The sequence below is a fragment of the Chelmon rostratus genome, chromosome 10 (genome assembly GCF_017976325.1).
Source record: "Chelmon rostratus isolate fCheRos1 chromosome 10, fCheRos1.pri, whole genome shotgun sequence".
Taxonomy (NCBI): Eukaryota; Metazoa; Chordata; class Actinopteri; order Chaetodontiformes; family Chaetodontidae; genus Chelmon; species Chelmon rostratus.
This window is the reverse complement of record NC_055667.1, coordinates 27,216,385-27,244,195: the sequence shown is the minus strand read 5'-3', so window position 1 is coordinate 27,244,195 and position 27,811 is coordinate 27,216,385. Positions and strand designations below refer to the sequence as shown.

Sequence of the window (27,811 nt, the reverse complement as noted above, 5' to 3'; positions counted from 1 at the left end):
GCGAGTTGCCTCACAGCGTTCTGGTGCAACTCTGCCCCTGCGGGACGCATCACTGTGACCTTTAGTTTTCAGTCCACACGTGCGCCCGTCTCGCCGCGCCCCCGCTGTAACGTCCATCCAGCGAGTCGCTTCACACTCTAAACATCCAACCGCTGCGTGTTCCAGCCGCTGTTTGTTTGTTATTGCTTTAATCACCGCGGTTTTCACTTCGCCTTGACTCGTAGCCGCCGGGCTCGCTTGCCCACGCGGTTGTGCAAGTAGAGGCCGGGGGGGGGGGTCACCGAGCGGGTGTGAGCGCATGCAGCGCCGAAACCCAAGTGGGTGAGAATAGAATCGGCCGAGTTGTAATCCAGAGATTTGTCAACATTTGCTCAGCGGGACGCGTTACCCTGAATGCGCCGCTCCCTCCATCGCAGAGGTCTCTGCGGGCACAGCTGCACGTGTGCGCGGGTGTCGGACCGCTGCCGTTCACACCGATGAAGCCCGTTGCCGTTTCACTCGCCCTTCATCTGTAATTGAATAGCGGTTAAGCCTGTCTTTTTTTCGAGTGGGTGGTACAGTAAATGTTTGATATGTGACTCAGACACACTCCACAGCGCTCGGCTTGTTGTTTCAGTGTGTCGGTGTTTGCTCTCAGACTTGGAAAGAAGCCCTCGGTATTAGCATTGAAAAGCTTGTTGATGTTCTTTTGAGAACAGCTGGATAATGTTTGATCACTCGCTGATTTAGTAGAGACATGTACTGTAAACACTGACCTTTTTTTCCCCCCCGAGAAGACAGACATTACTCTGTCACCTGTTTGTTTAACGATATTTCCTAACTGCACGTAATTCCTGTTTACAGTCGGCACACTGAGTGCTCTCAAATGAAGTTTGTACTCGTATCAGTCATTGTGAAAAGACTTTTCTTTCAGGACTGATTGTTCCAGTGCTCCATCGGTGCATTTACTTTGAAAGGCGTGTTTGTGTGTGTGTTAGCTCACTGTCGCCCCCTGTGGTCCTGCAGGTGTTCTTCACGAGGAACGGGAAGCTGATGGGGCGGAGGGAAATGGCGGTCCCCCCCGGCGGCCTCTACCCCACCGTGGGGATGCTGAGCAGCGGAGAGAAGGTCAAGGTGGATCTGCATCCCCTCAGCGGATGAGCTGAGAGCCGGACTGGACTTGTGACGCCCTGCAAACAGCTGGCTGCGCTGTAGAGCTCACCCACAGTAGCCTAGCATGCTGCTAACACTCGCCAGGACACACTCAGTTCAGCCGCACACACGCACGCACGTCTCCGTCGTCTTCCTCGAAAAACTGCCTCGGCTTTAATTTATAAGAGTTGTAAATTTCACAGTCATCACAGGAACCCGACCGGGTCGTCCCGCCGGTCGTGAGGGGGCGGAGGGAGCCGTGTAGCTCGCGGTGCAGGAGTGCGACCGCCGCACCTCAAGGCTAAAACTCCTGGAAGATATTTAAGTGTTAATTCTATGCAATCTGTCCTGCGATCATCCTCACGTCTAACCTCCTCCTGCATGCTGTTAAATCCCTCTCATGAGGTCTGGCACACTGAGTTTATTTCATTTGTCACGACCCCAAGCAAAGCAGAGCGAGGCCAACAGTCTGCCGAGTCAGAGCCCGTTGGCGGTTTATGTTTCAGGGAATACACCCTCTCACACACACACACACACACACACACACACACACACACACACACACTCTCTCTCTCTCTCTCTCGCCCTCTCTCTCTCTCTGGGTGAGGCTGCCCTCCTGTGAGCGATCAGGGACCTGCCGTCGCCCCACCTCGCTCGCTGCTGCCCCGGAGCTGATGTGAGATGTCTTGCCGGTTTGGTAATCGCAGCCTCACATGAGATGCAGTTGGTGCGCGGCGTCAGATCAGACGTTTCCTGCGGGGATGAAGATCTTTTCACGTTGGCGCCAGAATACAAACAGAAACACGTTTTTCTACGAGCGATCTGGTAAATCCACCTTTAAATTTGTCTTCTGCGTCAAAAGTTCAGGGAATGTTTTGTTGTTGCACTTTGAGAACATGAAAGGGCAAATCTGAATACAGCGGGTGGACAAAATAACAAGAACACCTTCCAACATAATGCATCTGATGCAGCGCCACAATCTGCAGCCATAAAGAGAAGCACCTCCGAACATCAAGGTTAACTTGCAGACCTCACACAGAAGCATCAGACTGTTGTGTGTCACACTGTGTCGTAATGTTTTGTTCTCCTTTTGCACAAGTTTGACTCGCGGTGCACGTTTGTCATCACTATGAAGGATTATTTCCACTCTTGATGTTCTTTTCCCGCTTTTTAGATACTTTGCAGGTAATTTAAAAGAGCCAAGAGAAAAAAAAACAAAAATCTGCTCAAAGTCATCTCTTGCTCTTGTAGTCAGACGATAACTTAACTTCCTGTCTGTGATGTAGGATTAACTGCCGGGTGTGTTGTGAGGGTGAAGACGATGATGTTTGGTTGCTGCGTGTGATGTGTTTGTGTGTCTGCACGGCAGCGCCAGGGGCCTGAATCACAAACGTCTCAGTCTCTGGCCTTCGCTCCGGCTGCCTGCTGTCATGAAGCAGCTCGCTTTAACCAGGTTAGATCGCCATGGTAACCTGTGCTGGATGGAACGAAACCTAATCAAAACAGCTGACCAATCAGATCGCCGGAAACGCTGAATCATCCGGGGTCAGGACGTGGACAAAAGTTCAGGGCTTATAAATAATAAAGAGACATCTTTAGAGATCATCTGATTACTCAATTTTCTTGATTGATTCGATCACAAATGATTGAAGCACAAAAATGATCAATTAGTAATAACAGAAGACTCATTAAACCACAACAGCTGACAAACAAAGAATTAAAAAGCTTTAAAAATATGAAACGATTCGCAGATGATGAATTTCTTTCTTTCGATCAATCATTTGATAAACGGACCGACTGTTTCAGCTCTCTGTAATTAATGGTCTTTTTATCTGCCCTTTGATTAGCTCAGTTAATTATAAATGCAGCATTTCAGTCGGATAAACGCGATGAGGCGTTCGCTCGCTGTGACCACGGCGTTGGCGGTTGGATCCTCTCGTCCACACGCTGAACAGTCGCTGTTGATGCTTAACGCCAACTTTCATATAATAATGAAATATGATCAGGTCAAAAACTTTTTCTGCTTCTCACGTGTGACGGTTTGCTGCTTTTCTTTTTATCATCGGTTAATCTGGACATTTTTTTTTGTTCGTGAAATGATTCGTCTCTAAATCGGAAAAATAATTAGCGTATTAGTCGTCTGTGTTTCATCTCGTATCATATTAAGTCTCACTGACGTCGCGTCGCAGGGATCAGAATCGATGCAGCAGAACCAAATATCCCATTTTTTCTGACATGCGTTCTTCTTCCTTTCCAAAACTTGGTGCCCGCGTTACCCACAATGCAACTTGACTGTTGCCCGTGTTGTGCTGGTAGCGGATAACGTAGCCTGGAGCCGCTGGTTCTGTGTGGAGCCTCACAGTACTTCCTCATCCAGAACAGCCGTGACGGTCTCAGTGACGCCAGGTGACCCAAACAGACTCACCTGCAGCCGCTTTGTGAAACAGGCCCCAGAGATAAAACAATCCGCGTGGATGAGTGAGAAACCCTGTTTGTTGTGTCGCGTCAGTGGGAGCTGGTTTCCACACAAATGATTCACATTGATTTCTTTGTTCTTTTGCGTCTGTTTGATTAAAGGGAATGATGACGTCTACTTTATTATACTGTATCAGCTGTAACCTCTTCATCGAGCTCCTCTGCATCTTCCCACATCTGTATGTATCCATGACAACATCAGCAGCCCTGTAACATAAACTGTAGCGTACATTCCTCTGCACCTGCCTGCGAGGTGCACACGGCAGGTTTCTGTAGTGTTTGGTCGTGAAGACAAACTGCATCATTCATACACCAGAACGCTGCAGACAGTAACGCTAGAGATATAACATGATGTGAAAATACTACACAGGGTTAACTGTTCAATCACATATCTGCTGGAGATCGTTTTTAGCTGTCGTCAGGATTTGTTTTGGAGCCATTGATGACCTTAGCAGGTCTACAGGACATGTGAAAATGCGTAAATCAGTTTTCTCCTCCTGCAGGGCTGGATAGAGACACCGATGTGGACGTTTGGGCCACGTCGAAGTTCAGGGTATTAAAGTCACTTATGTTAAAGTTTACTCAGAATCTCAGTTTACAGACGGTGTCACAGTTCAACCAAATTAGAGCTAAATCTGATTGAAAGTGTTTGTAGCGTTTCCAACTTTACTCACCGAGGACTCCTGTAATAATTCCTCCTTGTTGACTTGCACTATAATGGCCTTGTTCAGTACATGTATGATCATCAATAAAGGGTTCAGTAATGTAGCAGAGTGATGGGTTGTTTTGTTTAAAAAAAAGATGTTGCTGTCAAACCAACTTTGGTACCACTTTCTGATAAGTTACCCTGCATGAAGGGTTATTATGTCAGTCTAAGAATAACTATGATTAGATTGTGAAAGATCCCTCTGGCTGCTTTTTATTATTTATTTGGTGATGATGCTGTTAGAAATGTGGGTAATGCACAAAAAAAAAATTCTTGTGGGTCTCACATTTTCTGAGTCAAATCTGTGGTGAAACATGTAATTAAGTTATTAATTAATGGAGTTTGGTGAAGGTTTCGGTCTATTAGAGGCTTGTGAAGAGCTAAAAGGGGGGATTTTTCCTCAATCTGGCAACCCAAAAAGTTGTTGCTTAGAATACATTTCTAAAGCATGAGTAAATTATATATATTGTGAACCATTAATGAAGATATTAATTTGAACTTGCATCTCCTTCCTAATGGATTACTTTTTGGAAAGTGGTGCTTTTTAGTCACACTGCTGTTGGTGGGCGACTTTGATCCCTGAAAGTGTAAACGAGGATCCTTCATCATCATCACTGAACAGCTGTAGTGACCTGTGGTCTTTTCTTGTAGCGCCACCTTGAGGTTCACTTGTGGTCTTGAGTGAATTATTGACGGGATTGATGTGATTTTTGGTTCAGACGTTCAGAACTGTGCTGATTCCTTCATTATTCACCCGCTCAAAATTTCAGTTTGTGCAGCACTGAGACCAAAAACCTGCAGAACTCACGACCTTCCCATCAGCCTCAGCTTTACTTTGCGTTTAGTAGTTTTTAGTTTATTCAAAATTAACTTGAAACTAGGAAGTGTTAGCATGCTAGCACGCTAATCTAAGATGATATACATCGTAAACAATTACACCAACTAAACAGCATGTTAACACTGTTATAGTCAGTATGTTAGCATGCTATGTTAGCATTTAGCACAAAGCACCACTGTGACTAATGGTGCGTTCATGCTAGATCTGAATATCGTAATTATGATTTTTGGACTTATAAATCGCATTCATGTCGACTTTCTGCTCATAATCACGTCTGGGATCGTTGCTCAGTGTAACTAAACCCACATTTAATAATGACACGAAACATTTTGTATATAACAATTTATTTAAACAGTAGCAATCTAAGATATTTGGTCCTCTGGTTTAAAAACAACAGTACAACATTTTTCAGATCCAGTTGTAACTCTTGAAAATGGAAAACAAAGGAACATAAAAGGTTTTTTTTTTTAACATGTACATGAATGAATGTACAGAATGGCAACGCGACAGATTATTTGAAAAATGGTCACAGATCAAAGTGCTGGCCTTTCTTTTCTGAAACGGATTAAGAGGCCGATTAGTGACATTAGTGACCGTGTAACTGATACTCAGGACAGCAGATTAGCATTCAGTGAAGATAGAAAATTACAAAAGTCATGTAGACAAAAATAAAACTGATTCTGCGTCACGACCTTCAGACATTCTGTTCTAAAAACATGATGTGGGGCATCATTTTAAAAACCGCGCGACGTCAGAGCGTCACGTTCCCCAGCAGACAGCACAGCGCTGTAATCTGTCGGAATGGCTTGAAAGGTTTCAGAAAGTGTTCAAAGAGGCACGAAGAGTTCAGTAGAGTTCACACTAGACGCTGCAGCGACTGTCTTTCAACAGGAGAAGAAGAAAACATCTAAAAAAGGAACGGCAGGACGTCTGAAGCGTCCGCGGCTGTCGTCTGTTGGCCGAGACCACAACGATCGCTTTATACGTCCTCTTCCTCCTCTTCGTCCTCGTAGTATCGGTTCCGTTTGATCATTTCCTCCACCGTCAGCACCTCCTGCTCCTCCTTATCATCCACCTCCTCGCTGTCCCAGAAGCCCACATCCTGGGACGACCGGCTGGCCTCCACCTCTCCTTCAGGAGACGGGATGTCCGTTGGCGCCTCCTGCTGTTTCAGAGGAGGCATCTCTTCCTCCAACACACACACATCCTCCTCCTCCTCCATCTCCTCCTCCTCCTGCCCAGGTTGTTCATCTCCAGTGTCGTCTTCCTCTTTGGTGACGTGATGGTCCGGCGTGTTCTCGCTCTTCATCTCGCCCTCCTGCTCCTCCTCTCCTGAGCTGGTGTGAACGTCCACACAGCTGTCTTCAGTGGGGGTTTGGCTGTCTGACGACTGGCCGCCGAGCTGCAGCTCCATGCTGGAGGGTTCAGGGCTGAGCCGTCGCTCCTCCGCAGGGGGCGGCGGACTCGGTTTTCTGGCCTCAGGAGCGGGACTGTTGCCGGCCTGTCCTGCCAGCGTGAAGGGCATGCTGCGCTCCTTCAGGGAGGAGCTCCGGCGCAGGCAGGGTGTCTCTCTGGCCTGTTCAGGGGCCGAGGAGGGGGAGTCCTCCTCTGGGGGCCACTTGGGGCGTACGGGCTTGCTGGCGGAGCCCCCGTCCGTGGTTGTCGTGGCTCCGCCGCGGCCGGTCGCGTCCTCCAGCTCTGATCGTGGCGGCCAGGAGATTTTCAGCCTGCGGGTCTCGGTGGGTCGGTCGGCCTTCTCCGACGACCCCTGACCCAGAGCCTCCATAGTGGCTGTCAGCACATTGACCTTAGCTAGCGGGGAGTCCTCCACGCTGGGGCCGTCCACGTCCGAGGCCGGGGCCGGGCTCTGGACCCTCGGCTTGGTCTGAGGGGAGGCGTCTCCGCTCTCCCCTTTGCTCTCCCACAGCTCTTTGTGGGGCCGATGGCCGAAGCCTTCGTCATAGTTGCCTTTGGCCTTGAAGAGCTGGCAGAAGTGCGGCTTGCAGTAGACGTTGTTGTGCAGGGAGGCGTAGTTCCCCAGACTGAGCGCAGAGAAACGAGAGAAAAGACGTGATTAGCTGAGAAATTCTAATCTGTCAGAGCATCAAGCTGCAAACGTTCTTCTGATGAGCTGAAGCTGAATATTCCTGCTCAGCACATGGATTTGAAGGTGTGGTGTAGTATATATGTGAATCATAAATGGGCCAACATTTCATTCCTGGATGACCACATGAGGAAAGAAGGTGACAGAAGACGAGAGGTGGACTGTAGCCGTCCTCAGTGAACTGTCTGTCCGTCCTCACCTCAGTTTGGTGTTGCAGTGCGAGCAGCGGAAGCAGGAGCTGTGGTAGACGTGCTGATTGGCCACCAGCCTCTCCAGAGGATAAACCGTCTTCAGACACGACACACAGGTCTCCCTCACAGGCAGGCGGAAGCTCTGCACACACACACACACACACACACACACAGTTCATGAATCAGCACACAGCAGACATGTTTGTGCATGAAAAGCGTCTCTGTGCGGACTCACTTTGGAAGTCTTGAGCTGAGAAGAGTCTCTCTGATTGGACGATGCAGGGGTGCCGGTGGCAGAACCTGCAGGATCACAGAACGACCAGTGTAAGAAAGAGGCAGTGACGTGTTCTGAACACTAGATGGAGCCACTTCCACGTTTAATACAACACACTGACACGCGGCTGCTCAGGAATCCAAACTGAAGCAGCACAAGCAGTTTAGAAAACGCAGATTTCACTCAAAGACGACTCCTCCAGACTGGATCCTCTGTATGTCACATTTACAATAATCGACTCCAGGCTTCTTTTTCCACCCGCTACACCCAAACATCCACTCTAATGATGGTCCAATTGCCAAGTCTCTCATTAGAGGAGAACATTCCTATCATGTCGAGTCATACGAAGACGTGGAAAGTAAATTACCGTTGCTCTCTGAGGTGAAACCTTTCCTGCTGCTTGGTTCAGACTCTGGACTCTGTAATAAGAGAAGAGAACAAAATCAATCCTGATATTCATCAAAAACTGTAATTTTTTTTTACATGGCAGGCTTTACAAATGAACCACGCGGGAACAGGAAGTGACATCGCGTAGCCTGACAAAGGCGCTCCTCACCATGTCCAGAGTGCACGGAGGAACGTTCTCCTTCTGCTTCCCGCTGAAAGTGTCCAGCTGATCAGTCTGAGAGACAGGAAACACGACAGGAAGTTCACTAACAAAGCACAACACATTTGATCCACAGAGCGGGACGAACATTCATCACTGATCACGTGACTGTGAGGAGGCATCATGGCCGCCTCCTGTCCAGAGTCAGAGAGGTGGTGTTTAATGTTAAAGACACCTCAGCCACCTCAGGAAGGTAAAGCAGCAAAGCGATTTGGTGTCATGATTCACAAGCGACATTAAGAACATCTGAGTGTGGGTGGAGATCCAGGAGCGCTGGATCCTACGATTCCTTTAATGAAACTCGTTTGTCATTGGTTCAACCCTGCCAGTGCTCGTCCACACCCACACTCTAGACATGTTGGGTGCCTACAGGGTATTAGATTAGCCTTTATTTCCTCCTTCAGGAGATGTTTGCCAATTCAGGAGACACGGTCGACGCAGCAACACGCCACAGTGAACCTGCAGCATCACACTCAGATCTATGAACACCTGAACATACACAACATGAATATTACACAGGTGCTGCCGGCTGCTCTCTGCTGCACAACCGCCTCTAAACACATGAAGAATGAAGCTTCCAAACAGAGATGAAGAGTTCACAGCAGTGAATATATTAATAATATAGTATATTATAATATTTTCATAGGCAGTGGTGGAAATTAAGTCAATTCTCTGATTTAGCTCCAAATTACCAGCTGTAATATTAAAAGGACGAACACATAAATACATCAAGAATTAGAACTGAGTGCTATAATAAACATTCTGCACGATGAGCACTTTCAGTTTCAGGACTTTAAGTGTGATGCTGATATTTTTGGCCTTTAAGTGAAGTTTTGAATGCAGAACTTGTAATAGAGTATTTCTACTTTGACTTAAGTAGAAGATCTGAGTACTTCCCACCACTGCTAGTAACAAAAACTGGAGGCAACACGTCTGCAGAAAACTGCTGGAGTGAAACGTCGCTCTGGAGGATGATTGACAGGCGTACTCACACTGACAGAGGTGGGAGGGACTTCCTGTTTGGAGACGGCAGCTTGGTAGAGGGCCATCCTGTCCCGGAGAGGAGTGGACTCGGCGAGACCATCTGGTAGGACACGCACAATGGTGAGAATGTGCAGATTAGAGCTCCAGCACAGCTTGTGTTTGTTCAGCACATCACATCTGAGGCTGCAGCTTTCAAAACAACACACATTTTGTTTTTAACGTCGTCTTTTTTTTACAGTCCAGTATTTGTCGGGGACATTTGGTGAATTCTGACAACCGCTCTGCTGGGGGTTTATTTTTTTCCACCCATCCCAGTTCAGACTGAGTGCAGAGTGTGCCGGTTAGTCATGCAGGCTGTGGACAGGAACATGAGGTCAGGAGTCGTCTGCAGTGTGGAGGGGAAACGGGGCCTTGTCTCTTCCTGTCTGCTGATCGCAGCGCTTCTACCACAGTCCGTGTCGTCACTTCTGAGAAGGATGCGATCCATCCAGAGGAAGGCAGGACGACACTCGCCATGTTTGTGGCCGATTGGAAAATACCAGAGAACAATGCTGGACGTGTTCGTGTAAAATAAGACCATTAGAGCAGCTGTTTTAACTCAGGATCACAGGACTACTTAGAGAGGGGCCAGTCGGCGTGATGAAGCCACAGAGTCATCGCCGGACTGTTTCGGGTCAGGTCTCGTCGGCATCATGCAGCTGTACAGTTGGCTGCCTGCTGGGCAGCAAACAGCAGACAGACCAGAGACTAGCTGATGAACACAGCGGAGCATTTAGCAGCTAAAGAGCCAGATATTTTATTCAGGTGTGAGCAGAGACTGAAAACAGAGCTGAGGAGAGGTGTCAGGTGACACAAACACAACTCTGAATGAAGGATGATGATTGCTAATAAATTCATCATATCAAAAGTTTGTCAGTGTTTGTTTTCAGGCCTGAAAATCAGTCAAACTCTGCATTAACAGTCAGCGGCTGCGTATTTGAACCTGGAGCAGCACTGGCAGTCGTTTCAGGTGACGTTTGTGGTCACCTGATGAATGAAAGTCCAACACAGCTGAAAAAAAAAAGAAAGCTCCACCGTGATGCTCCTCTGTGTGCGCCAGCTGACTGTCTGTCTGCTGTTTGCTGGTGTTCGTTGAGACTTTTCACTGAAAACAGCTGCCTGACGTGGCTGGAAACAAGATCGATGAGAGCGAAGGCCAAATAACTGTACATAACTGTACTCTCAGTACAAAATACTTGTATATGTTATTAGCAGGTAGAAGCAGCACCACTGGAAATCATACACAGATGCTGTTTCTGAGGGTTTTCCACAATAAAACTTAGCTGGAAACATTAAAAAGGTGAAAATTGAATTGAAGTATGGGGCACTGTGGTGGCCACAGGGCTGTATAAAACCTTGTTTGTATGGACTTTCCTAGAGTGGTATTTGTCCCTGACTTGAGTACGGCCATTTGTTTCATGTCCTTCTCAATCTGTTCATCCCCTCGTTTCTTTTCATTTCTCTGATCAAACACATAAACTGTCAAGAAAGACAGGACACATACGTACCTCCTAGTAGCTGCTCCATGCTGGCAGTGTTACCGTTTCCTCCACTCGTTTGCTCTCTGGACACCTGCAAAAACAACCATTCACAGACCGTCAGCGAAGTGCAGAAAACAAACACACACACAAGGCAATAAAGCAGCATGACCTATGAACACACACTCCGGCACACACACTGAACCATCTGATGCTCACATGTCTCAACCAGCAGAGCAGACGGGCTGGAAGCAACACCGTCGATCAGGAAGATCACAGTGAAGAGGAGGGAGAATCACCGAGGTAAAGAGTGTGTGTGTGTGTGTGTGTGTGTGTGTGTGTGTGTGTGTCCGTCCAGTCCAAACCACTTTAATCCCCTTATGAGCTCAGAGACGGAGCCTCAGACAGACACTCCGTCTGTCCACAGCCGCCAGCCAAAACAAACCAAACTCAAGTGATCATTCATCATCTCTGAAGAGGTTTTACACTAAAACTTCAGACCTTCTGTTTTTTTGTTTTAGCTATAAAAACATTCTCATTCAAACAGGATCTCGTCTTTAAACTCGGCCTCGGGGGATCCGATCCTGAGAGCCATCATCCCGCAGAATTAAGGGAACTTTTATTTTAAGAGGAATATATTTTGCTGATGTGTTGAAGTCACATTAGCGGACTCGTCTCGCTCTCCAGACGCGGTCAAACCACTCCCACCGACGGGCGTGCCAGTGCCGCCTTCCAACAAGCGGGCACACATCGTCCTCCTCCAGTCGCTTAAAGCACAGATTACACAACGGGTCAGACGGCGACTGACGCCTCTACACATTTAGCATTCAGTCTGTAAAGAGCACAAGCGACTCGCCTGCACCTTCGCTCCAACACCTGTTCCATAGATTTACATTTACTCCTAAACTATCCAAGAGGTGCAGCTCTCCTCCTGCGTCTGATGCGGTGCCAGGTCGTTTCCGCGCTCACACACCTGATGAAGCCGAGCTCTGAGCGTCTGCAGGCTGCAGCAGGACAAGTCGGGAAATATTTCACAAGAGAAACCAAAGCAGAGGTCAAACAACAAGTACAGTTCAGACGAGTAAATACTCATCAGCTGTTGCGTGAAGTGTGGTTCTCTGCTGCAACAACACAAACACACAGCCGCCTGCTTCTCAGAGCCTCGACTTCAAGGATGAGACGTTCTTCTTATTGTATTGATATATTTTGATCATCTGATCCACACAACTCCACTGTTTTACCCCCGCTCTATTACTGCTAACATGGACACAATCCCACCAAACGTGTATTAATCCTTCGCTGAAAATAGTCCCCAACAAATGCATCATTTCCTCCTGTTCGATTGCTGATCCTACTGAACCAGCAGGTTTGTGTCTGAGATTGTGGGTTTGGTCTTTTCATGGGAATTGTTGACAGTAAGAAAAAAAGAGAATATGAACCAGCACTATTTTTGTTCATGTATTAATATCTATCTACTCATTTTTTACTACATACTACAACCTTTAAGGAACTAATAACCGATTGTTGTCCACTTGGGACACAAGAACAAGCTGTAAACACAACACTAACATATCACCTGTGATGTCGATATGGTGAACGTCTTTGCAAACATCCAACAGTCTCGGAGCAACATTATAATTAATCTGAAGTCGTGTTCATGTCCATCTGATGAATGCAAGTTAAATACTTTCAGCTCTGAGTTTGGTCTCCACCAGCTCCTCAGAAAAGTATCATTAGCTCATTAGCTGCTAAATGCTGCACTATGTTCACCAGCTAGTTGCTATCTTCCTGTGCTGCCTGGCACTGAGCAGACAGCGTACAGCTGTAGCACAAGTATTCAGAGTAATGACAGTGGGCCGAAACTGTGAAGCTGCGGCTGTAAAACCAAAACAATGAGCTGAAAGATGCTCAAACGGGGCGTCGAGCTGAGAGGTCATGTGCCAATTCTCTGTGGATCGCTCCACGAGCGACACCTTTCACAGACGTAGTCTTTTGATCCGTTGCTAATATCGATCAGGTGAGTGTGATGAGCCACGCTATCACAGATGATGTCATCTGAGAGTCTGAGTCAGGAGTGTGTTCCTCATAAATTATACACATGTATGACAACACACAGCAAATCGCATGTGTGTGGGGGGGCTTGCGTCTGGCATTAAAGAAAAATCCCAACAAAGGAAACCATCATCAGAATAATGGGTCTATCCCCGAGGGTGCATCATCCTCCACGAACCGGAGGCGCAGCGTTGAAGGAGAGGGGGTGTCTGAGACTGGTTTGCATGAGTGTGTGTGTCTGTGGGGGCGTAAACACGTTGGGGTGAGCGGGATGTAAACAAGCGGCCGGGCCGTACGAGGCCAGGCTGGGTCTCAGGAGGCTGGATCAGCAGGCGAGACAAAGAATCTGCCGCTAATCCTGATACTATTAAAGCTTTCATTAAGACTGACTTGCAGTTCCCCTTATGACTCCACCCTGTCCCTGAACCCACCTCACACACACACACACACACACACACACAAAGACAACACCCTGTTCTTACATCCAGCTTCACCAAAACAAAGACAGAAGAGTAAGGTACCTTCAGCACCAGTTAATAGCCTTTAAAGAAGGTAATATCCCCAACCGAGGCCACACAATGCTGCTGAGAGTGAGCTGACAGAGGAGAGTTAGCCCATGAAGTGGCCTCTGAGAAGCGGTTTTCATTAGCGGGACTTCACAGCCACGTCTAAAAGACCTCTTTCAGCTGCAGCGACTCTTACCGAAGGTAAAAGTAGACCGTGAGCAGACAGAAACCTGTTCAGAGTCTAAACAAAGAAAGCAAGAGACGCCGCACGAACGTCTGAATGAAACACCACAGATACCTCTCGTGCAGGCGAACGGAGAAGAGGCCACGGGGGACGAAGAGTCGGCGGAGAGTCGGAGGTGAAGCCGGTTCGCGGGGAGTCTGATCGAGTGAGTGAATCCGGCAGTGAGCAGAGACACAGACTGAGCAGAGCAGCCCAGTCTGGCTTATGACAGGGGAGATGTGGGGTAGGGCCTCTGGAGATGGTTTAGGGGGAAGAGGAGGAGGAGGAGGAGGGGGGAACACAGACTGGGTGGGAGCAGGAGAGGCGACAGGGAGCAGGTGTTCAAAGGGGGGTGCGGCCGGATGAAGGTGGGGCTGGTGACAGGACGGGAGGCAAAGTGTGCCATGGTGTTAGCCCCTTACCCATCTGTGCGTGTGTGTGTGTGTGTGTGTGTGTGAATTTTTTTTTTTGTCATGGTCCCCCGGCCTCTGAATAAAGCGGCAGGCAAACGGGTGGAGTCATCTGGGACAGGAGGGCGGTGGAGGAGCAGCTGGTGCAGGGGGTGACAGTGGGAGTGAGGGGGGGGTAGGTGGGGCTGAGCTGAGCTGGGCGGTGTGTGTGTGGGAGGGAGGGAGGGGTTGGCTAGGCAAGCAGGGTGAGGGTCAATTAATTTCAGATTGCCTCATGGCTGCGCGCTCCACCCGCCCCTTGGAGGGGAGTGAATGGAGAGGGGGTTATTCAGATGTGGGCTGGGGGGGGGGGGGGTCTACAGCCGTGCTGGCAGCTCTTTGAGGCTCCACTGAGCACAGTTTTAAGCTAAATGCTAACATAGCATTGTCATGGTGAGAATGTTAGCATGCTAACATACTCATGTTTTGCAGGTGTATTATTTACCATGATCAGTCTTTGTTTAGCATGCTAGCATGCTATTATTTGCTATTATTGAGTGCAGCCGAGGCTGATCGGATTGTTTTTCACATATTTGGTCATGAATCAAATTATTAGACAGATTAAAATTTTCGACTTGATGATGGTGCGACATGAAAACTTCACTCAGAACGACAGATGTCAACCTCTTGGTGGCGCTAGAGGAAAAGTCAGGAGATCACACAGGTCTGTGTGAGGAAAATTTCATGGCAATCCATCCAATAGTTGTTCAGATATTTCAGTCTAGACCAGAGTTGTGGATCGACAGTCACCGCCGTCCCTAAAGGAGAGAGTGGAGGTCGGGGTCTTTGATGATAAGCAGGAGGAGGAGGAGGAGGGTGGAGAGAGAAAACAGAAGAGATAGAAGGAGCAGAGAAGTGGACAACAGGGATGATTGATGAAGTGGGGAGGAGGAGGAGGAGGAGAGCTCAGATGGCCTTAGGGGTGAGGGTCTGAGGAGGCGCAGAGTGCAGATCAGCTGTCTGCAGTCATGAGCCTACCAGCCTGCACCATGACATCATCTGTCCTGTGGAGGGGAGCTCCACAAAGGAGGAGCAGAAGGCCCGGCCTCGCCTGTACAGTGGACGCCATTGTAAAGACCCCTCGACTCTGCAGCGACAGGCTGTATAGCTATAAAAGACTCCCCAACTCCCCATTGTGCTCCTTGATCTCACGGTTTAAAAGCCCACATGGGCGTCGAGTTGAAAGCGATGGAAAACAAAGTCTTGTAACAGCAGATTTTTTAATGTTTTCTGACTACAGGTCTCTCTTTTTTTGCCAAGAAACACTCCTTTGTTGGTACTGGATCCCTGGATCTCAGTTAAAGAATAAGTCTGGTGACTTTTTCTATTTTTCTCATTCTCAACAAATCCCATGAAAAGACCAAAACCAACAATGACTTAATCCTACAAACAAGCGTTATCTGTTTATGCAGAGCCTCATATGTCTTATTCCTCTGTGCCATGGAGCTCCATTGTTGTTGAAGAATGATTAAAAACACATCAGTGAGCTCCAACGCCGCAGTGGGTCACAAAAATGTGTATTAATCCACAGCTGAAAATAGTTCCCAACAAATACAACATTTACTCCTGTTAACCCTCTATGGCACAGCGTCGCCACATGGCAACAACCCCCTTTTAAGCCTTTTACACACAGATAATACATCCCAAATTATGATGCACTAAAAACGAGGGGGGGTTTTAAGGAAACCAACAGCAGTGTTTTAATTTGTCAAACGACTTTCTGGAGGCCGTTTTGAAACCCTTTTCTGCAGACGTCATCGACGGGAGGAGCCTCACCATTTGACTCCTAAAAATTCAACAAAAAAAAGTGTTTTTTGAAGTTTTTCAACGGGGAAAAAAATATACACTCAACAATAGACGAGTTAAGTTCATTATTATGTAGTTTCCTGAACTGTACTCGATCAATATATAATAGAAAAAGTTAAAATATATGGCAACACCGTACCATTATGGATTGCTAGCCTGGCATGTTGGAGAGGAAAGCCCTAAAGAAGAGGGGAAGACCGTCCCAGCATAGTGAGGCCAGGAAGAGGAACAGAGGTCCCATTGCACCAGTGCCACCAGCAGCTGTGCATCAGGACAACACAGATCACGTCATGCCGAAAAAGGGCTGGTGCAAATACCCAGGCTGCACTGGGACTGTCAGAGTTCAGTGCACAAAGTGCGACGTCTACCTGTGCCCCACCACTGAGACGAACTGCTTCATCAGTTTTCACAAGCAGGAAGGCAAAGATGGCCATCAACAAGCCAAATCAGTTACTCCAAAAGCACAGTACATGTATTCGAATTAAACGTTGTTGTTCAGGCCACTGGGGATCGTTTATACTATAACATGAGATTTAAAATAAAGGTTATATACAATTTTAAACAAAACTCTCTTGTTTTCATTACTTTCCATTAAGGTATGGTGTTGCCACATGGCAACGAACCCTAAAAACTACTAAAAAAAAATAAGATTTTTTGAAAATGTCTCTTCATTATGTTTACTTGGTTTATTTTAAGACAAAAACCACCCCAAACATTTTTTTACCAGCTGGGGTCATAGTGCGTACCATAGAGGGTTAAAGGAGCATTCTGGGAACGACGCTCATCCACTTAGATTAGATGAGAAGACAGATGCTGCTCTCAAAGCTGTACAGTTAATACGAAGCTACATCCAGCAGCTGGTTAGCTTAGCACAAGGACTGTCAAGTACATAACTCCCAGTAAAACCACAACTTATTTTTACAGTTGGGCTTTAGTGCAGATTAAACAAACAAGATACACCATGTTAATTAATGGGCTTTAGGTGGATTTCGTTACCTTTGGATTGAGCCAGGCAAGCTGTTTCCAATTGTTTCCCGTCTTAACGATAAGCTAAGCTAACAGGCTGCTGGCTGTAGCTCTGCATTTGCTGTACAGACATGTGAGTGGTGTCTATTTTCTCATCTGATTCTCAGCAAAAAAGTGAATCAATGCATTTCTCAAAATATCAAAGTACCCCTTTAAAAACTGCAGTACCTTGTTGTTTGATTGTAAATAAAATGAAATGCCCCCAGTGGAAACCAGTGGCACCAGGGTCTAAGTCGGGAAGCACTGAAAGACGGACTATTTGTCGACAGTAAGAAAAATATGGATAACCATCATCCTCATGCAACGCCTGATTGGTGATGTGTGACGTTTGAGCCTGTCGCCTGGCAGACTTGTTCCAGCTCATCAGAGGAAACACTTACAGGAATGGACGAGCAGAAAGTCTCGGAGGCGTGGCTGCCGCCCGCTCGCTGAACGCCTCATACCTGCCGCTCACAGGTTCAGTTTCACATTTCTTTTGTCTTTACTCCCGTCAGTGGAGCTGAGCGAGGACAATTTGTGGGTTTCTCACAGCAAGCGAACCCTTTCAGACACAAGTCATGTGATTCATCGTTAACATCTTGAGTTCAGCAGCTTTAACGACCCCGCTGCCATTCTTTTCTGATCAATTATTTATGGTGCAGGGAGTGCAAAGTACATCAAACATTTGATAGAAATTGATCAGTAAGGCTACGTCCAGCTGACCGGTTAGCTGCGTTCTGCCGGCTGTTTAAGCACACCGAATCATAAAGCATCAGCACGCTTCTGAAAGCCTCGTAATGGCCTGTAATGTTCTCTTCCTGTCATAAATGGGCGCTCTGTGCTGGGGAAACACAGCGCGGCCATTGTTAACGTGTCACACCTCGAGCATGAGCACTTTACGTTTTACACGCCTCGAGCAGATGCATGACTGGAAGTTAAACGCGTCGACTTTCATCTGCAACAAAAAAACATCCTGCTGCCCGGAGCGCTTGAGGCAGAGCTCCAACGATGCTCGTCGAGAGGACGTGCAAGTCAGCTGAGAGTGTGTGTGCGTGTGTGTGTGTGTTGGGGTGAAGGATGGCGAACTGAGGCTGCACCATGTGACTTGCAGCGTGACAGCACTGAAGGGATCTGACCTCTTGACTGAAACTAATCGTGATCCTTTTTTAAAAATGTTCATTTACGACTCATTAACTCCTGAACAAAAATCCAAACGTTGGAGAAGTCACACACGAAGAAGAGAAACCAAACACCTGATGGACTCTAAAACACGTGATCCTGTTTCCACCTGACGGGAAGATGGCGTCACCGTCGCTGGGAAGAGAAAGACTCACCTTGCTGGTCAGGTTCTCTCCCTTCTCAAACATCATCTTGAGGCTGTTCAGAGGAACGCTGGGCTTCTCGGAGTCGGGTACTTCAGCTGCCGGTGCTCCATCCTGCTCCTCTGAATCTCTGCTGGGCTTCGCCTCCATGTCGGTCGGACCCAGCTGAGCTGACGGCGCCTGCTCGGAGCTGCTCTCGCTGGTCTCAGAGTGAACCTGTGTCTCCAGCTCGGTATCCTGGTCTTGAGAGAGCGTGGCGGTTTTCAGGGTGTCCGAGTGGTTCTTGATGTGTGATGTGGGCGCAGGTTTGGGGCCTGCTGATGGACTGACGTGGGTCTGAGGGTCGGCAGGGCTGCAGGGTGCGGCTTGAGGTTTGGGTCTGTGGCTGGACGGCCGCTGCTGCTGCTGCTGCTGCTGCTGCTGCTGCTCCCAGCGTTTCTTTAAAACACTCAGATTCCCGCTGCACACGGTGGAGGGTGGAGGTTCTGCAACCTGCGGGGAAACATAAGCACTCAGCTGTTATTTACACCAAGAGATCAGCTCAGCATTTTAATCCAGGATCCCAGGCTTGGTTCAAAGATAAGGTTTATTTATTCTGTGTTTTTGTCACCAAATCTCATGAATACCAACAGCAGCACCGAATCGGCCCATCTCTCCTTTCAGCTCTACACACATCACGCTGTCGACATAAAAATACTCAACCTGAAATCATAAAGTTGTAGAAATTCAGATAAATCAAACAATTCAAATAAAACTCCACTGTATCTAGAAAGATCTGCGAAGACTCAGCTGGTCCCAGTTCAGATGCAGGTCTGGAACTCTAAATTGTTTGTCACTGAAAGATATTCATCATGAAATAGCATCAAATTATCACGTTTGAGAAGCTGGAACCACCAAATGTCTGTTTGAAAAATGATTTCATCAATTATCAAAGTGCTGCTGATTATTTTTTTAGTTTAAAACAAACGAATGAACCAGCTCCAACTCAGCAGGCTGTAGATCTACAAGACAAAGAAGACTGCACCTGGACGGACTGAGTGAGCTGATTGATCAATTATTTTACTGTGAATAAAACATCAGAAAGGAGAAAAAGTCCATTAAAATATGCCCGACTGAAGTCGAGGCGTTCTGTCTGATCAACAGTCCAAACCGAACCTTCACATATTACAGTGAAATAGACGCTGATTAATTTCCGACTCGTTAGTAAAAGGTGTTTAAACGCCTCCCGTCCTGCAGACGTCCAGTGTAACGGCACATGAGAGAGACTTTGTCTGTATTTAAACAGTGAGAGACGAACTCTGCCAGCCACACAAACAGTCACACATCAACACTTTAAATATGATGACTCACTTTTTCTGAGACGCACTGAGGGATGCTAGCTGCCCTCTGAATCTGGTTTTAGTTTGTTCAATGAATCCAGTGTTGGACTCGCACCACCTCCAACTGCTGAATGAAGCTAGAAACGCGAAATACAACACTGTCCACACACACACACGCACACACACACACATCAGAGCATTCATGCAAGCAAACACTTTCAGCTACGTGAGGAGGAGAGAAGTAAAGCGAAGAAACAGAAACCGCAGAGAAAGACAAAGAGCCGGACGGCGTTCAGCCTGGAAACCTGGATCTGCTGCATCCAGAACAGACTGTCAAAGTAGAGGGTAAAAACCTGAGGAAGAGGCTGAAGTCCCGGACGTCCAGCTGCCGTTTGTGTGTCAAAGTGTGTGTGTGTGTGTGTGTGTGTGTCGAGCGTCTGCTGACCAGCTGCAAATGCAACAAGCCGTCCCAGATGTGAGAGTCTTGAGAAGTGATCAGAGCAGCATGAAGTAACAAGCCCACCCCCTACAACACAGAGGAAAGGAAACAGAGAGGGAGTGCAGGGGGTGAGGGGTGACGGGTGAGGGGCGGGGAGGCCGAGAAAATCAGAAACAGAGACCGTCAGTGAGGGAAAAAGGGAAAATAAGTCCAGGAAATGAGAAAAAGGTAAAGGGAGTGTGTGCTGGAAACCTTAACAGCTACAAAACAACTTTTCACAAACACTAAACCTGGATAAATAATAATCGTCTGATAAGCCTTCATGACTGTCACTTCTATCTGACGTTAGAAGTAACAGTCAAACAAAGAAAAGCCACGAACGAGTCAATAACCATCAGATTCTGCAGAACGTGCCGCATTAAGAATAACTGAGATGTAACCAGAGACACAGCAGCCACGCTAGCAGCTCTGTGAAGAACGCTAACATGTTCGCATATTGATGTTTACCAGGTACAATGTTTAATGTGTTAGCATGCTAACATTTGCTAGCACTGGACAAAGTACAGCTGAGGTTAACGGGAAGGTCATTAGCTTTGAAGGAATAAATTAAATAAAAGTACCAGATAGCGCCAGAGCAAAATTACATTTCATCAATTCAGAATTAAAATCCATCTGGGGGGGGGGGGGGTGTCACATACAGCCTGTACCAAACATCTTAGCGATCCATCCATATATTACTTGAAACCACTCCTCCACCCCCCTCACACAGATCAGGTGGGACGGAGGCGTCCTGTTACCACTGCTGCATGATAAAACATGATAATACGGCTCACCTGCTGGAGTGGGTGGAGACGCTGCTCAGTGCTGAGCAACAGGTATCTCACCTGAACATCTCTAAATGAAGCTTCTTCTGGCCTGAAACCGCAGCACGAGCAAAGCTAGCAGCTCCATACAGGACGCGTGCAACTAAGTAGAGTTACTCAAGAACTGTACTTCAGTACGATTTTGAGGTACTTTACTTGAATATTTCCATTTTATGGTACAACTCTGATGATATACATTGCTTACAAATACGATCATCTTATAAAATATGATGCGTTCTTATAAAATGCAGGCTTTGTATACCAACACAGGGGTTTTGTTGCGACACTCAGGTTGAAATTCTGCAAAGATATTATGGGATTTATGTGAGATCACCAAACTCCATGTACTCATGTGAATGATGAAGATGTAACTTCACGCAGAGCGAGTGATGATGTCAGTGAAGTTCTGAGAGAAGAGCATTTTATCAGGGTGCAAAACACGGATAGGTTAAAAGATAACTTTGGTTTTTTACAACCTGGACCTTATTTGTACATTAAATACGCCCATTTACTCCCCCAGACAACTTTGGTGGCATTTGGAGTCGTTTTGAAGAAATTAGCCCCAGAGGAGCGGCGCGTATATCCGTATAATGCGAGTACTCGGGGCATCCATGCGCAGCCTCTATATAACACATAATCTGCAGAAACTCGTTCATATTCCAATATTTAGTTCTGATATGCTGGTGCTATTCCCCTCTGAGCCCGTGGTGGCATGTTATCAACATCCGGCATCTCTAGACAACTACCTCTGACGTGGATGATGTCATTACCGAACGCCGGGCGCTGCGAGCAGCCGGCCACAACACGGCTGACTCTACGGCGGTCGGCTACGAATACGCAATAACGAACCATAGCTGTGCCAAACTACAGCTAAACTAGCCGACCGCCGGCTCAGAGGGGAATAGCACCAGCATATCAGAACTAAATATTGGAATATGAACGAGTTTCTGCAGATTATGCGTTATATAGAGGCTGCGCATGGATGCCCCGAGTACTCGCATTATACGGATATACGCGCCGCTCCTCTGGGGCTAATTTCTTCAAAACGACTCCAAATGCCACCAAAGTTGTCTGGGGGAGTAAATGGTCGTATTTAATGCTACAAATAAGGTCCAGGTTGTAAAAAACTAAAGTTATCCTTTAATGAGTACTCTCACTTCTGATACCTTCAGTACTTTTACTATACTAATATAACTTTACTGAAGTCAAATCTTGAATGCAGTACTTTCACTTCAATCTGTGTGCACACAGCAGACATGTATCAGACTGAATAAGGTACGCACCGCTTTCTTCTTCTCTGCATTGCCTTCCTCTGCTGCCATCTGGTACCTGAGGACAAGGAGACAAGTTAAAGTCAGTGAATGCGAGAACATTTCACAGTCATATCATCATCACAAACTGAGCAGGAAGCAAAAGCAGCTGCTCCACACACAGGAAATTAATATGAAATACTCCTACATGATTTCATGTGTGACAGTAAATCTGGACGGAAAGTCCTCAGCCCACACTGGGTCACACAGAGGAGACACAGGAAGTGACAAGTGGGTTCAATGCTTTGTCCACATCTGCTTCCAAAGACAATCTAAACTCTATTGTCTCACAAAGTCTCAGGTTTTAACTCAAGAAAATTGTGTGTTTTATGTGCATACATTATATATTTGTTTTGTTGTTACCTTCATATGTTGCAGGATTTGTATTCAAAGTCCTGACGTTTTGCTGTTTTAATGTTATTTCATGTGAAAGGTGATCAGAAACATCCTGAAACAAGCTGCATTTCTTATGCTCAGGGAGGAAGAACAGCACTGTGAACTGCATGTTCACTGCCCACAAACAGAGCAGCACCAACTCCTAGTGGTCAGATGGAGGAAGTGCAGAGAGGAGACATCCTCCCAAACAACCACCTTCTCAGTTCTCAATGAGTAACTTGATATGTTGCGTTTCACCTGGATGGTCGTGAAGTGAATTCACCTCAGTTTTACTCAGTAAAGTCTGTGACATGAGCTCGTCCGGAGCAACTGGTCGGGGCTGATGGCGTGATAATCTCATTTTGACGTGAAAGAGGAAACTGAAAACAGCTGAGTGGCGAGAAAGTGCTGTGAGGCAGACCCGTGACCTCATCTCTGAGGAGACGCAGAGGAGACAGCATCGCGAGGTGACGGATGAAAAAAGACTTATCTGCTGAGTGGCTGCTGGTAAATTATTAAACTCGTGCCGGAAGGCAGAGAGGCACAGTGAGCTCAGGTAAGACCTACTTGGAGAAGCGCTCTGCGATGGCGTTGTTTTTACCCCGGGTGGAGACGATCGAAAGTTCCTTGGCGGTGACCCTCAGCGACTGGGACGCCCACTGCCTGCGGCTGAATGGAGCGACGGAGGCCATCTTTGCTGCGCGTCTGAGCGATCGATCTGTTTTGTCGGCTTGCCAGGAACGCACGTCGTAACTGTGGGACGCAAACAGACGGAGAAAACAAAACCAGAGCAAATAAGACCTGGTGGTAAAATGCTGGTTTGCAGTTCTGCAGCTGGAAAACTGGAGAGTTTAAGCAGAACAGAAGAAATCCTTCCTGTATAGTGAAATTCTTGTAACATCCTCCTCAAACTGCTAAATAAACGTCATGCTTGCCTCTGTTCTTCACACATGTGCACAGATAAGCACAGGCTTCAGCTCAGATGTGCCAGTTAGGCTTCTCTATCAGTGCAAAACCTCACCCAGAAATCAATACATTCAGCCAGACTACATATTTGACTGTGTGTCATCATCGGCGCTGCAGCACCGACCGGCCGCCGTGTCTGAGTCAGAAAGTCAATAGAGCGCGTCACGCAGCCATTGACCATCTGTTCCCTGTGTGACACTGCTCTGAGCCTCCAGGGCGACTACCGGCAGACAAGACAACACACAAAAACTCTCCTGTATACACACTTTCACACACACACACACACGTCTCTACCTGCACGCCTCTCCTGCAGCTTCACAGCCTCGAGGCCGAGGGCAAGCCGACACACGCAGCAGCACCGTCAGCTTACAGCAAATAACTGTCATCTGTGAGTTATACACGCTCCGCATGAATTAAACAATGAGGTCGACGAGCGGGCCGGTGACGGCAGAGCCTCCAGGCTCCCGACTCATCGGCTCGACGTCACTCAGCAGGTGGACTATTGTGGTATGTTGCCTAGTTAAGACTCGTTAATTTCTACAACACTGTCTCCTTTGTTAACTCTTCCCTGCAGCTGGACTGTTAACATGGCAGAAATGTAACTGATGATGTGATGGAGTTATTTAATGTAAAAATACTACATTAATGCTCCAACGAAGGAATTATTTGATTATCTTTTGGTCTGCAGAACATCAGAAAGTAGTGCAAACGCCCAACAGAATCTATTCCAAGGTGACGCCTTCAGAGATCTTATCAAGATGTTACATTTTCTATCAGTTAAAAGACAAGGGAACCAGCAAATTCTCACATGAGAAGCCGAAACCATCAAATTTATGGCATAAAATGACTTTAATGATTCGTTATCACACACTGTGAGGATGTTGCCTAATAAGGACTGACTGTTCATTTGTACAACCACAAACATCTGGGAACTGTTGCTCACTTTTTAAGGCAGCAACTAAGCATTATTATCATTGCTGACCAACAGTATAGCATGTCAGAGTAATGTGAAAATGCACGGCAACATTTCCCAAAGTGAGATCTTCGAATGTCAAAAGTTCTAAAACAAGCAGCAAATCCTCACATTTGAAACAGAAACGACGGATGACAGTGACTCTCTCCTGTCTATGATTCAGGTCTCTGTCACAAGGTTGAGATTACAAACAAAGCAGCATGTAAAACTGATGCAGATCATGCAAAGCTGAGTTTTGAAGTCATGTGTCAAAGGCACCAAAGGAACTATCCTGAAGCACAGAATCAACGTCCATCACCGAGGTGGAAAGACGACGACGAGGAGGAGCCTGATTTCAGCTTTTTAAACAGATGGATGCTTGATTCCAAACTTCAAAGAAACACACAGTGAAGAAGCTCTGTTTTAGACTAAAAGGCCTTTTTTCCACATTATCAAGTAAAGAGTAGAACAGAACATTTTAAAACGACCTACCTGTGACTACTCCTGCTGTCTCACTCCCTGACGCTTGTCCACTGCTTGTATTTCCTTCTCTTTTCACTCCTCAGCTGCTGCCACCAGTGCTTTTGAGTAGACGGGGAAGTAGGAGGAGTCCCACCACTCCCATTTAACTCACGACAGCCAATAACGAAGCAGCGTGCACCTCCACCTGGCAGGTACGAGCTCTCTCCCTCCCGGCCAATCAGCAGCGTTCAGTGCGAGCGCAGGGCAGCCTGGAGGCATGTGAGACGAGTAGCCAGCGAGGCCGGCGTGCAACGACATGGCGGGCAAGCGGCAGGGAGAGGGGGGAGGAGGAGGAGGAGGGGAATCCCACACTGAGGAGAGGGGGAGGGGGGAGTCCACACTGGATTCCTGGAAGCTGAGTGGATTGCAGACTCTTCTCACAAGGTCAGGACTTCAGAGGATGTGACTCATTCCAAATCCTGGCTGACTCCACTGAAAGAAGAAGAAGAGGAAGAAGAGGAAGAAGAAGAAGAAGACACAAAGAGAAATAATAACCAGTGTGAAAATGACAAAGATCAACACTCACATAATCACATGTACACTGAAACAGGTTTTTCTTGCTGTAATGAGTCCTGCTGGCTCTTAAAAGATCCTGTTCTGTGCAAAAATATACTCCAAAATGTTCACTATAAAAAGCCATGATGAGGCTTCTGCAGTTTGACAAATGAAGAGAGAGCGAACCAAACATTCAGTGTCTTCTTACTTTGCGTCCACTGCAGCTCAGCACTGAAGCTCTGTGGAAACACAGAGGAGTGAAAAGGCAGAATCTCACTTCATGTCAGAGTCCAGTCTGTGTTTCACCAGCCGGAGGTGATCCCAGCAAGCAAAACCTGTTTCGACCTACATGCAGGCATGTGTGTATTGTTTAAAAAAAACAACTACGCTTTAAGTGGTCTGATGCATTCTGGGTAAACAGGAACACAGGACAATATATATATATAATATTTCCTTGAAAATAATGATTTCAGCTATTTTTACAGTTGTCTTTGTCATTAGTGCTTTAAAATATGACAGACGTGTAACAATAAACTTGAAATACTGAATTGATATTTTATGTATTATTAGACTTTTTAGGAAATCACAATTTCCTGGAGTCCAAAGTGTCTTCATGTGTCTTATTTTGTCTGACCAACAGTCCAAAAATATTCAGTTTACTATCATTTAAGAGAAGTGAAGCAATAAAAGCCAAAAACCGTCAAATAATTGGTATTTTGCTTGAAAAATGGTGAAATGGATGACGATTATTCTCTGTCCTTTCGTCATCATCTTAAAACACACCTTCACCACCATGTCTGAGGTGGTGCATTGAGGCCCTCTGGGATCATCAGAGTCCAGCTCTGCGGTGGCCCCTAAAGACTTTCAGCTCCATCAGTGTCACATCTCTAACAGTGAGTCGGTCTAATCCCAAACACATGACGGCTGCGGTTCTTTAGCTGTGAAGAGGGGCCGGACCTCCTCATCTCACCTTAGAAATCCCCGACAGCTGTGCCGCGCTCAGGATCCCTGAGAATCCCTGAGAAGGGAAGCATTTCTTTCGTTTTCATCTCTGGAGGTGTGGACGGGTTCATCCAGTCTCACTTTCATTACCTCTTACAGCCGTCAACAATCATCAACGATGCGTTCAAGCACTTTTTAAGCAAAGAAACTCCAGACATTAGTGCTGGAAGAAGTACTCAGATCCTTTATGTAAGCGAAGGTAGCAATACTACAGTGTAGAAATACTCTGGTACCAGTAAAAGTCCTGCATTTGAAACTTTACTCGAGTAAAAGTATTTGCATAAAAATATATTCTAAATACCAAAAGAAGAAGCATTACTTTAAAGTTGCATCTGTTAAAGTTGGAGCTACTTTTAAATACTTTATGTCCTGGTGGGTGTCCTAATTCATAAAAACAGCATCATTTATTAGTTATTTTGTATTAATACAACATATGAAGAATAATCTGAGTACAGCTGTCAGATAATTGCACTGGAGTGAAAAATACAAAATCTCCTCTGAGATGTGGTGGAAGTTTGAAGTAACAGAAAATGGAAATACTCAAAGTACAAGTACTTCAAAATTGTGCTAAAGCACAGTACTTATGTACATGTACTTAGTTACCTCCTTTAACCCACATGACACAGCTACATGCATGCAGCACTCAGGACACGCTCATCAGGCTCCACATCCGGCGTGAAGTCATCAGATCACAGATCAGCGTCTGCGTCGTGACTCACGCCGTCATTAGGAAAGAGAAAGGATGAGTCCTCTCGGATTCATGGGCGCTCAGTCGTGTTCTCAGGCGCAGAAACCTGTTTGAGGGTTCAGATAACGAGCCGCCGCCTCCTGACGCAGCTCGCCGCCTTTACGCAAAACAAGAAGCAGGCAGCTAGAACGCTCGCCGTGATTTCTGATGAAGATCTCTGTTCCGATGCTAAATCAGATCAGATCTTTACGTACGCTTATACGTGCGAAGGCACAGAGAAATATGACTCCTGTGTTAGCTGACTCACACTGGCTGCCAGTTTTTTTTTTTATCAGCATTGATTCGGACATTTTATTGATCCTTTTAAAGTGTTAAATGGCCTTGCTCCAAATTATATAAAGGATTTATTGACTCCCTCTGTGGCAATCAGTGCATGTGGCTCTGCTGGTTGTTTCTAGACCCGGCTCTGATTTAAGGTGACCGGGCCCCGTGGTTCAAGCCCCCAGACTGTGGAACACCGACAAGCTACATCATTAGCATTTTTAAATCCCCTCGTGGGTCTTTCCTTTATTAGAAAGTGTATGTGAATATTGAATATGTTGCTGAATATTATTCCAACAATTTACTCTTTTAACTGTATTTCCCTCCCCAGTGTTTTTATATTGTTTGGTCCGTCTGTTCCTGTATTGT

The 27,811-nt window shown here is 46.6% G+C and overlaps 2 protein-coding genes across 2 annotated transcripts in view; one reads left to right on the top strand and one right to left on the bottom strand.

Moving 5' to 3' along the window:
• Positions 1-4,364, top strand: part of spryd3 (SPRY domain containing 3) — a 56,244-nt gene extending 51,880 nt beyond the window's left edge. The window contains exon 11 of the mRNA XM_041946630.1: positions 1,006-4,364. Within this exon, the coding sequence (XP_041802564.1) occupies positions 1,006-1,140 (135 nt within the window). The 3' untranslated portion in view covers positions 1,141-4,364. The remainder of the gene's footprint in view (positions 1-1,005) is intronic.
• Positions 4,365-5,483: 1,119 nt separating this feature from the next.
• On the bottom strand, positions 5,484-25,734 carry lima1a (LIM domain and actin binding 1a). Its single transcript, XM_041946363.1, has 12 exons — positions 25,640-25,734; positions 24,907-25,368; positions 23,064-23,249; positions 22,095-22,140; positions 18,203-18,682; positions 10,858-10,921; positions 9,319-9,410; positions 8,276-8,341; positions 8,087-8,138; positions 7,681-7,745; positions 7,454-7,587; positions 5,484-7,192 (listed from the first exon to the last, which is right to left on the bottom strand). Exons 3-12 carry the CDS (start codon positions 23,186-23,188, stop codon positions 6,130-6,132), a joined length of 2,187 nt encoding a protein of 728 aa, XP_041802297.1. The 5' UTR covers positions 23,189-23,249; positions 24,907-25,368; positions 25,640-25,734; the 3' UTR covers positions 5,484-6,129.
• Between the last annotated feature and the right edge of the window lie 2,077 nt (positions 25,735-27,811).

Bases quoted from the DNA above. Each gene is read 5' to 3' on its own strand.
- lima1a (XM_041946363.1), bottom strand. From the start codon at position 23,188: ATGGCCTCCGTCGCTCCATTCAGCCGCAGGCAGTGGGCGTCCCAGTCG. The intron at 8,139-8,275 runs GTGAGGAGCGCC...CTCTTATTACAG, and splicing joins CTCCGTGCACTCTGGACATG to AGTCCAGAGTCTGAACCAAG. The intron at 7,193-7,453 runs GTGAGGACGGAC...CTCTGCGCTCAG, and splicing joins CACTGCAACACCAAACTGAG to TCTGGGGAACTACGCCTCCC.